The sequence below is a fragment of the Dreissena polymorpha genome, chromosome 13, assembly GCF_020536995.1.
Source record: "Dreissena polymorpha isolate Duluth1 chromosome 13, UMN_Dpol_1.0, whole genome shotgun sequence".
In the NCBI taxonomy this organism is placed as follows: Eukaryota; Metazoa; Mollusca; class Bivalvia; order Myida; family Dreissenidae; genus Dreissena; species Dreissena polymorpha.
Window position 1 is genome coordinate 15,962,313 of NC_068367.1, and position 11,667 is coordinate 15,973,979.

Consider the following 11,667-nt stretch of genomic DNA (forward strand, 5'->3'; position numbering starts at 1 on the left):
ATCAATGGATGGCAAAATAATCTGGACCAATTGCTAGATTACCAATGTCCAAACAAAAACCAGTTCATCAATCACGTGATAAGCCAGCATCACAATCACGAGGAAGATCGACAATTTGACTTCACGTGCAGTGACGTCGTTTCTGGCTATGATGATTCGACAACAACGTGCACGTATTCCGGTAAGTGAACTAGACTTAACTATGTATTTTAAATATTACAACAGAGCTGCGATGTTCAATTGCGCACCAATGCATTAGAAATAGTAAAATCGCTTTAAAGAGCAAAAAACCCAGCCTTTTCTCTACATCTTTTAATAAATTATATATACTAGATAAAAACGAAGGATTTCATCATATTTCGGGACTGAAATACACGTATTTGTGAAAAATACTGATGGATATTTGATTTATGTCCAATAAAATCATAAACTGACTGGTGTTCTTAGGCACTCAAGGCCTGTTTTGGCCACCACTGCGACAGTATTATGTTAAATTATATGATTCGTCCTATGCCCTTGTACCACATCATACTATTGTACTACGAATAGAGTCAATAGATAATGAACATATACTAAAATAACAATACCATAGTTATTAAATTACTGAAGGAAAATACAAAAACACGTATGTTCGTACAAACCTTCCGAAAAAGTTTTATAAATACTAAAACAAGTTGAATCAAATTTTATAAACTGGAAATAACAAGAAATGAAATAATGTCATATGTCTGACTTGACAAAATGGTCCGAATAAATGATGGGAGTTGAAGTTTTGATATTGTTTTACAAATACCGAACATTATGTCAAGTATGTTGTAAAATATAGAATTTAATTTATACTGTCTATCAGCATGCCTTTTTTAATGAATAATTACATTAACAATCTACATGTAGACAATTCTTAACACAAACCGTTGTTAAAACTATGATCACCTCATTAGAACAGTGAAACCAAACTGTGCGGGTATTTACCGAGAATGCCGAACCGCAAACTTAGCCTATAATTAATTACAACACATGCATTTGTATTTAAAAATAAAACCACATAATATGGTTATTTGAAAATATAAATAACTAACGGGAAAAATTTGAACACAGGGTATGTTAATAGTTTTGATCAGCCGGTCCACTTTCGGTGTCCGGACGACGGCTTCATACATGGCATGAGGAGCGAGCACAACAACCACCACGAAGACCGGATATGGGGATTCTACTGCTGCAAGATTCCAGGTAGGGTTCGAACAGTTAGGTATCTAAATTGTATGCGTTTAAAAGCACAAGTTTACGACACTTATATGATATTACTTACAATACACACAGTTACAGTTTACATACAGTTATATATCGGAACAAAGATGTAAAATTGACAAACACGTGTAGTCACCTCGATATATAAGACTGTGATACAGGAAAACTATAAATTGCGTGACATGTATTTTTAGAGGCAATAGATCTAAAGAGGAGCATAGACTGGGAAAGATTGGACTGAATATTGTTTTGGTTTGCCATTTATTTCTGAAATTGTATGTTAACATTATTTGCTGCGAAGTATGTCCAACAGTGAGATATTAGCATAATTCCAAAATAGGAACACAAGATAACACATCTTATTAGGGCACACAATGGGCGTGTAAAGATAGGCCTTATTGTTTTTCTGTCAATTTTTGTTCTTAATTTATAGTTTAGTGCATGCAAAAAGTATATGCGAATACTGATCAGTTATAGACCATTCATAAAAGGGTGTTTTTGTGTGTTTGTTATTGAATTTATCAGACAATTACGATACATTTAGGTGTAGAAAAATGATGACAAGCTTTTAAGTAAGCAAAAACTTTTCAAACTCCCATGGAAAGATCTCCTTTTGATAATATACATTATTATGCTCACAATTTCGTATATTAAAATATAATAAGACTGAGACTGTTCCCTGTGATATACACTGCCATTTAGGATTCTGATATATAACTGTTTAAAATATATATACAATAAATATATACAATTTTCTCACTGTGAGCGAGCGTGCAAAAAGTGAAAAAATAATACTGTGGTTCACACACTGTCATCATTAATTCCTGTATATAACTGTTTTTCTAATCGACTACAGAAATCCACATGATCAGCTGTGAACACACCGGCTGGACAAATGATTTGGATGGCGACCAGAGCTACTATGTGCCCGCTGAACACGTGATGGTAGGCGTGACGTCAGAGCATGACAACCACCACGAGTGAGTCCCTGATATGTTGTTAGTTTCCGAGTATCACTAGTAATACGCTCCGTTACCAAGTTAAAGCGGTAGTAATGGATGCCTGTCCGTCTGTCTGGCTGTTTGTCCGTCTGTTGGTGCGTCTGTCAGTCCGTAGATTTCCGAATGCGTTCTCCTACATTTTTTAACTTGCTGGTTTCGTTCCTAATGATTTGGTGTTGTGCATGTGCAATTTGTATCATCTTACTTGAAAAAAAAAACACAAAAAATATGCCCGTTTTGCAACTTATACATGGTAAATAATATTGATTTTTTATATAAAATATTCTAAAAATAACTTATCTAAAACTATATGTTAAGGGATATTATATTTGTTTTGTTATATTGCACAATAGTCCTCTGAAATTCTAGTCCAATGATTCCCCTGCGATAAACACTCGTCGCGCCCTAAGGGTTACCATGTTAATTATATTGTCATATAGTACAGTATTAAGAAATCGTTTCCTCTTAAACCACAAGGCTCAGATGATATATGTTATATTATATAACATGTATGTATGAAGCGGTTTTGTTGCACTGTTTTGGTGGTCAGTTCCCTGAATAGCAATAACACCAGTCCTGCCATGCAAAGTTCGTTTTTAAGTGTACAACAACTTCCAATTCATAACTTTAGATTAATATTGAAAGCATATGGTATTTTTAAAAATCATTATTATCTTAGTTTACATATTGAGACGGTGGAACTAATCATGTTTAGTTTTATATACATGCGTGTGAACTTAATCTCTACTAGGTTGATTTTTACTTTCAGAGATCGGCGCTTCGCCTACGAAGTATGCCGAATTCTTCACGGAGGCGAAATAATTGTTGGTTAAAGATTTAGCAAAGCCATCATTCTGAATACAAAGTTAATAATTTAACGCAAATAATTCATTGCGAATTAATTAAGTACTGTTTTCAAAGATTAAAATATATTGTTATGATTATTAAGGTGTACATCTCTACACGTACAGTTACCGATAAAATTATGACATCTCTGGTGTTATTTCATATACATATACAATTTCCTTACACTGACTCGTAAATAAAACGCATACTTCCAATGATATTTGTTTTAATATAATATTTTACTCAAATTTGTGTATCAATCTTTTTTACATTTGAAACCCAAGTTAGATTTAATGCCATGGTATGGGATATAAATTATTGGTAAAGCTTATGGCCACATCTTAAAACAAATCTTTGAGGAACATAGAACGACTCTTAGTACCGTATCATTATTGTTATTGCATAATCAATTCCACGAACAATCTGAATTAATGACACTATTACTATTTAAGAATTTATGAATCGATTTTGTATGTTTAATTTTTGCAATTACATTTTTATTTGCAACTAAAATGTTTTATATGTGTATCGTTTAAATTCTTCATTTTATATTGTTATGGTAAAAACACATATGAAAAAAAAAACAGTTGCAAAAAAATACATCACTGATGTCACTTAAGCAGATTTTCTCGTGGAATGGCCAATCACCATCATGTTTGCAACCAAACAGATACAAACATGTTAAACATAAATCATAAGAGACCCTAATGGTTTGCCACTAAATACATTCATTAGACGGAGCAAGATGTTTTAACTGAATCTACCGACCATTATTTTGTGTGCCTACCGTATTCTTTTTCGGATCATGTTTTCGAAAGAAAAGTGCTTAATTCAAACATATGTACAACATTAACATGTAATTAACAAACATTACTTGTAACTGATAACGTTATTAAATACTTTATTGCAAGTTTTCCGTCATTGAAGAGCCTTAGTGTGAAATACCTTGCTTGCCTTCGAATATCGATGAAGATTGACTTTTGAGCAAGCACTGTCATCGATATTTAAACGTCAAACGGGATAGTGAGCTGGTGCTTATACAGTGACAGCTTTTAGATCTTAAATAAATTCTCAAATAATGCTTAATTTCTTTCTAGCACTGACCTCAATATTTAAAATCGAACCGTAATAATTAGGTAGTGCGAATATCATGCTAGCTCGAAGATAGAAATTCAAACATCACACGCAGTTAGGTTGAATTTTAAACCAGGGTAAACGTCGACCTTCGAAGGCGAACCTTGTATATCGAGCTGGCGAGAATATCGTGTTAACTCTCCGATTGAAATTTAACATGAACTACGAATTTCGAGCTTGACTGAATTTCAAGCCATCACTGACGTCTCCATTTAATGGCGTACCGTGTATATTAAGCAGATAGGAATATCATGTAATCTCTGTTATCCAAGATAATCTTGAACCTCGCGATCAAATTATGTTGAATTTTGACGCAGCATCGACGTCGACATTCAAAGGTGAAACGCAAATATCGAGCTGCTATGAACATATTGTCAGCTCTGAGATTGAAACTTAAGCATGAGTAATACGTATCTATGCTGGTCTAAGAGACGTGATAGCCATGTTTCTAAGAATTCTCTTGTTTTCTGCTTTTCTAAGATATCTGAGAACTCTAAGACTTTTAAGAGCTTTTGTCAGACTATTTAGAGCTTCTTTATGACATTTAAGACATTTTCTTAGAATTCTTAGAGTTTTTTGACATCTTAGACTTGTTCTTACACTTCTTAGACATCTTAGACCTTTTCTAAGACTTCTTAGAACTTTTCTTTGACTTCTTAAAGCTTTTTATACATAGCGTAGAGCTCTTCTTAGACTTTTTATAGCTCAGGACTTGCTGCTCTTTGACCTGCTCTTTGACATATGCTTCCTGCTTCATTTCGAGATGTGCTTGAATGTCTTGGAAATGTCGAGGTGTGACGACGAGAGTTGGAATCACTGCTGGGCTAGTTGACGCCCGCTGGCTGCAGGAAGATGGCATGATGAACATACAAAAATGCTGGTCATTAAAGTTTGAAGATATTAGAGTCGCGTCATACGAACATGGGCATTATGACTATTGCGACCAACGTAGTTCCTGATTAGTCTGCGCATTCGCACTCCTTTAATGAAATCACAAAATTTATAGACAGGGTAATCGAATTCACAGGTTGGTCTGGAGCGAAACTGGATGCATATGGTATAAACCCAAAGTCGCTCGACGCGGCTCATTTTACTGCTCCTGTCTATTTAAAATATATTGATCTTTAAAGGCAAGAATATCTTACAATTTGATTCGCAAGTGATGTTCGTGTGCAAAAATCGCACTTATCCTTTGAATAGCAATTTAAAGTTCTAGCGTTCTCAAACCAATTTCACCCGGAGATCATCACACTAAAATAACACTTACGAGTGGAATCGATGGTATACGGGACACGTCAATGCCGGACATAAGACTGCGGCGCATTGGCACCGTGCGCAACATCGCCTTCATAGGAAGACTGAAGAGCCGGACCACAGGAGCTCGCCCCTGACCTGATAGTTGTCTCCGGGGGAAGCACCCACACGACGTTCAAGGATAAGTTGGGTCTACAAACTTGCCTGAAATATGAAATATTGCTGTGCATAGGTCATACATGGGCATTAAAACTTCTCGACGGTAAGTATACATGAAGTCACATAAAATATTGTAGTAAAAATGGCGATGCGTGTATGCAAGACGAACGCAATATTCAAATGTAACGTTATATCTTTAACTTATTAAATCGTTTATATAGCATGATATTAGTTAAAAAAATAACGGGTACTAATTTTATTTCATTGATTTACTTACAAACAAAGTGTTTTCAACGAGTGCTTTAAATCGACTTTAAAGTAAATTGACTTGTTGTACCCATCATACAGAATAAGTTGAAATGCTTTATAACAGATACACAGAAATGTCTTTGAAAAAGTCAATCTGAGTGGAACTTGATGCTAAAATGATACGCCCAAAATAATGAGGGAAAGGCCAAAATAATCTGTAGCGTGACTTGTGGGACCCATTTATATACTATGAACTATAATATGAACTGTTTATACACTTCTACTCACCTAAAGCGAAACAACACCGTCCTTCGTGCATTTGTCCTTGTTTGGTACTAAGTAAGTCGCTTCGTAACACGAAAGCTTATTTTTAAAGAAACATTTATGGTATATTTCCTTTAATAAGGATTTAAATGTAGTTGGCTTGTTGATGAATGCCTGTTTTGTCAACTAAAGGATCGTTTCCAACCCTTTTGTGATTTGTTCCAATTCTACTATCTTAAAGCGTCCGAACAAGAACCAGCTTATTTGTGCTCAGACAGCGTGCTAAAAAAGCGCCACAAGAAAGGTCAGAATTAGACGTCTCATGCAATGACGTCATTTCTGGACGTAATGATGAGTGAATAACTTTAGTATGTAAACAAAAATATAAATGCATATACTGAAATTGCATAAAAAATAACAGAAACACTTACATTAAAAGGGGAATATTCCTTCTAAAAGTCAATACGTCAGTTTTTCAGGACATTTGTCGTGATGTGTTATAATTTTGTCTTGTTTTGCATAAGCTATTTGCCAATTGTAAAAACAAGCGGTTGTTATCAAAAAGGTCTCCAAATAATGTTTCTGAAGTTACATGTTGTGTTGCATGTTTTGTCCTGTATTATATGGGTCGAATTTCGGTCACTTGCATTGATTACAGACTATCGGATGTTGAAACGTGTTTTTCATTAGTATTTTGGCGATTGGTCACTTGACTCAATATGGAAAAAAAGTTCTTGTTAATATTTCTGGAGTTTTATTATGCGTTGTATGTTTTCTCCGGTATTGTAAAGGAAACTGTTTTTTTTTTGTAATGAATAATTTCAATTCGTATTATAACTGGAATTCGTCTCATTATTATTTTTCTGGAGTTATTCCCATATTTATACAACATGATTGGAGAAAAAAAGTTCGACAACAACCCTGTCCGATTTCGATGCCCGGACGATGGCTATATTCCCGGTATGAAGAGCATTCGTATCGATGGTTGTGGGACCGGGTATACAGGGTATGGGACTTCTACTGCTGTAAAGTACCAGGTGAGTTTTCACGAGAACGGCAACTTAATACGGAGTTTTATTAGATTTCTCGCCGAGGCATATTGCCATTTTTGGCGTTTATGCTGTTTATTTGTTTGTTCGGCTGGGATCAAAATGATTCTTTTGAATATGAGCTCAACGCTGCGCTATATACCTCATGGGTTGCATGTTTACAACTTAAGAGACATTTCAACTTTTTACAGACATGCCGATTATTATAGAAACGTGCGTAAAAAAATCGACAGTTATAGGAGTGCACATCCCTCAAACATATTACGTAGAAACATGTCAATTTATAGCATTTGCGCCATATGCTGATCTCAGCGCCACCACCATGGCATTTGCTCCTCATCTTTTGGAAAAAAAGCAATAATAGCTACTTAATCGACAATACGCATTTTTTCTTAATCTTAATCCGTTAAAAATTATAACTTCAATATTTATGCAGTATTTAAAAAAATCCGGCGCTTACCGCAACAATCTCGGAAGTGTCACTGGCTCGTTTTTTAATGAATCTCCAAAAAGATGGACGACAATAATTAAACGGCCTTTGTTTCTCGTTAAACAATATATAGGAAAGAGGGTTTGAATACGTGAAACGCCACACGCTGCAAGAAGGTGAGTTTCTCATCGGATAATAGTGATATGGATGATTCTTTAAAAAAATGTCATTAACAGCTGAAACATTAAAACTTTTCTTATGGATAAATATTTATTTAAAAGATTTATAGAGAAAAGTCATCTGAATGTGCATATTTGTATTATTGTATAAATTTTGATAACGTAATCGTTTTTTTTATACACTAAAAACCATGGCTTAAATCATTTATTTCAATAGATAAATATTCAGTCATACCACCGCATCGATATCTTCCTGATATAGACTAACGTTGCCTGATATATTTTTTTTTATATCATGGTCAACAGGAAGATCTTATACCAGTCAATGTTTGGAGTTACGTAAGATTTGTAATAAAGTCAACAATTTCTATCAACATGAATCAGGTTCAACAAAACAAACAATTTGATACCAAGAACGTACATATTTTATTCTAGTTTAAAGTCATAAATCACAAAAACGTATATTTTTTTAAAAAATCACCACAGCCCGCACTGCAGAAGTTACATGTATATGACGTCATCAATGGGAAATAAATCTTAAATATCGATATTCATTGCACTCGCAAGTGATGCACATAAAGTTAAGACAAATGATAAGTGTATGCTAATCCTCAACTTTTTAAACAAACGAGTTAACACGCTTATGTCAATATAGACACCATCATCAAAATGTCAATTTCAATACACATCTCCAAAATGGCGTCTCCAAACTATTCGGTGAAGTGTGTTCTTCGATTAAATTTGTCGCTGCAGTCCATTGTCCAATTCAAGATGTTTATAATCAAAGCGGGTGTGCTCTTCAACTTTTTTCTATATACGATGTTAAAAATAGGCGATTATTCGTGTCGTCTTTTCGAACGCCGTTGCTACATGTATGTCAACGTGTAAAATCCGGATCAGCAAAATCAGCGGGGATCCGTACATTTGAAATATAAAAAATGGAATGTTTTGCAGATTTTATGGAAAATGTGGTATGATAAACAGAAAAACAGGTCACTGTCCCATCGTTTTTAATATATCAGGCTCGGCACGAATAAAATAACGGCTCGGCAAGCCTCGCCGTTATATTATTCTAAGCCTCGCCTGATATATTACAAAACGATGGGACAGTATCCTGTTATTGTCTGTCTGTCTGTCTGTCTGTCTGTCTGTCTGTCTGTCTGTCTGTCTGTCTGTCTGTCTGTCTGTCTGTCTGTCTGTCTGTCTGTCTGAAACGCAAATATCGAGCTGCTATTGTCGGCTCTGAGATCGAAACGTAAACACGAGTAATACGTATCTCTGCTGCTGTATATACATTATTGGCGTCGCACTGAAGTGCGGCGACTAGTATTAATACGTTTTTATTCGCTTATGGGAGGAGAAGTCATTTTACGGATCAATGTATATATTTTTGTTTTAAGAATATCTTGCATAGTGGTGATTTTTTGTGTAAATTATTGTAAATAGTACTGCATTTGTGCCTATTATATTTACTACAACATTTATTGCCAATAACGCAAAGCTAATACTTTTAATTAATAACTGATCACAAGATGAAGCAGATTTTTTAAAACCTACACAGTTCTGTTCCATTAATGAAAACTGCACACGGATGCCAGTAAAATAAAAGGAAACCAATGTAAATAAAATGAACTATGAAATATTTGGGGGTTACAACACAAAATCATAGATAATGGTTATTTGTGGGTTATAACACAACATCATAGATAATGGTTATTTGGGGGTTATAACACAAAATCATAGATAATGGTTATACCAGTATCTTTTTCTATTTTGTTTAAAATAATCGGCCAATATATTAATATTTACAGTAGAAAAAAATCGTTCCATATAACTTCATTGAGTGCCTTTTACACTGAAATTCCCGACGCCCTTTGATGCTTTGCATCAATACTTATCTTGTATATTGTATATATATCTATACATTGTTTGTTTCATGTTATCTGACGCTATTTTCATATGAAATATATATATAAATAAACGACGGAACTTCTTTATTCGGAAATAATCCACTGGTAGTCAGTTAGAAGCAGTTAAGGAAAGAAAACGAAAGAAAACTTTGGAGTAAATTGATAAAACTTCAGACCTTGAGTGAAAATAATAATTGTCCCAAAGGTAGGACATTAATGACTTTAAGATAAGACACACATGATATCGTGCAGGCTTGATTTAAATTGGAACATTTGACCGCATTGTTCTTTCAGAGACATTACTCCTGCGATGCTTGTAGCATTACTATATTTGGTACGTACTTTTTGTAGTTTATAAGGTTCAAATGATAAAATAAATGATTTGTTCAATATATCCATTTCTAACAAAAGCAATTAGTTAATTATTAAAGGAACATATAATAAAATGAATTTATTTAATAAAAGATAATTTATGCATATCAATAATTTATGTACGAATTTGAAAAACCTCACTGTCATGCCGAGTATTAGTGTCACTTGTGAGTCTGATACTAATCATTTATGTTATACTTTGTTACTGGTTATATTAGCTTAAAATATCTGTTATGAGTATTCAAACGGCGAACATATTGTTTTCTCTGAACACTCGCGAAATTAAAAATATAATAGGTTTCTGTATCGTTAATTGAACATATATGATTGGTTACAAACTTTAACTCTTTTCTTTATAGGCCGTGGGGCTGGTGAGTACCATTTATACGTGGTTTTCTCTCTAAATAAGTTAAACATTCGGTACTCGTCTTATTAACACGAACATCATTTAAAATATGTATGTTAAAGCGTAGGGCAGTCTGATGCGGAACAAACATGTATAGCGTATTTATGTATAGCGTAAAAAGCAGTCATTATTGAAAATTGATATAATAATAACATGCTCCATATAACAGCCGACGAGTATCACACACGCATTATTCAATTCAAGTGTTGATATACATTAAGCTCTAACTTTTGTAGCTAAGTAACCAGGTCACTCTGGCCTGCCTTAATTCTCACGAGTGCGGCACTGGCATGTGCTGTAGAAGCGACGATGGTCAGGTGGTAACCGATCAGCACATGGGCCACTTCGGACCCGTCTTCGACTCGCAAGTGAATGGTACGTGCAGCACGAGGAAGGCCCAGAAAGGGGAGGTGTGTGATGATTCCTGCCAGTGTGACAATGGTTGGTATTCCGCGTAGAGGAAATAAAAACAACAAAGTGAATGTTTACTTAATATACTGAACATTGTATAAGTTGTATGCACAACATGTTTCACTGTAAAGTTTTGAAATGATTTTAAATGTATTGATCGTGTTTGTACCCTTAAATTGATGAGTTTTCCACAATGTTACATTTTCGGAGTCTGTTCATTCAACGGATAATAAGTCCCTTAAATGCATTTCTTTCGAGTACTTAGCACTGCGACGATTAGTTACTTATATTGTCTTGAATATTTGGTTTTGACATATCGATCATGCATTTAAAAATGTTATTCAGATCTAACAGTTTCCAGCCTTATTTTCTATTGTTGTTTTTTTTTCCAAAGGTCTCGCTTGCTACCGACCAGTAAGCGGCGTTTGCTGTCCACCAATGACGTGCTATGACGAGGCATACGTCAAACAACAACAGGCTTACTGGCACCGATGCTTCTCCGACCCTAACTGCCCAATCCCACCATAATAAGTCACGTTATCCGAAACAAGTTTCAAGTTATTACATTATAAGTGGTTAAATGTATTAAATAAGTTGGTAAAACTTTAAGTGAAATAAAGTATTTAAACGTACACAATATAGTTTTCATTCACGTAATGTTCTCCTTGTGATGTCTTTTTATAAGAAGGTTTTTTAGGTCGATACTATTGACCTGGAGGCTATAAAATTGAAACTAGCATGCTATAGTTTCCGTA

General features: G+C 34.5%; 2 protein-coding genes across 2 annotated transcripts in view; both read left to right on the top strand.

Moving 5' to 3' along the window:
* LOC127855102 (hemagglutinin/amebocyte aggregation factor-like) overlaps positions 1-3,310 on the top strand; it is a 3,934-nt gene extending 624 nt beyond the window's left edge. The window contains exons 2-5 of the mRNA XM_052390472.1: positions 1-181; positions 1,099-1,230; positions 2,105-2,228; positions 3,019-3,310. The exon at positions 1-181 is cut by the window's left edge and continues 51 nt beyond it. Of these exons, the coding sequence (XP_052246432.1) occupies positions 1-181; positions 1,099-1,230; positions 2,105-2,228; positions 3,019-3,082 (501 nt within the window). The 3' untranslated portion in view covers positions 3,083-3,310. The remainder of the gene's footprint in view (positions 182-1,098; positions 1,231-2,104; positions 2,229-3,018) is intronic.
* A 6,673-nt stretch (positions 3,311-9,983) lies between these two features.
* On the top strand, positions 9,984-11,549 carry LOC127855106 (uncharacterized). The gene is made up of 4 exons (XM_052390476.1): positions 9,984-10,057; positions 10,455-10,466; positions 10,738-10,942; positions 11,307-11,549. The coding sequence occupies exons 1-4, from the start codon at positions 10,034-10,036 to the stop codon at positions 11,438-11,440; spliced, it is 375 nt and encodes a 124-aa protein (XP_052246436.1). The 5' UTR covers positions 9,984-10,033; the 3' UTR covers positions 11,441-11,549.
* The last annotated feature ends 118 nt before the right edge of the window (positions 11,550-11,667 follow it).

Bases quoted from the DNA above. Each gene is read 5' to 3' on its own strand.
- LOC127855106 (XM_052390476.1), top strand. From the start codon at position 10,034: ATGCTTGTAGCATTACTATATTTG. The intron at 10,943-11,306 runs GTTGGTATTCCG...TTTTTTCCAAAG, and splicing joins TTCCTGCCAGTGTGACAATG to GTCTCGCTTGCTACCGACCA.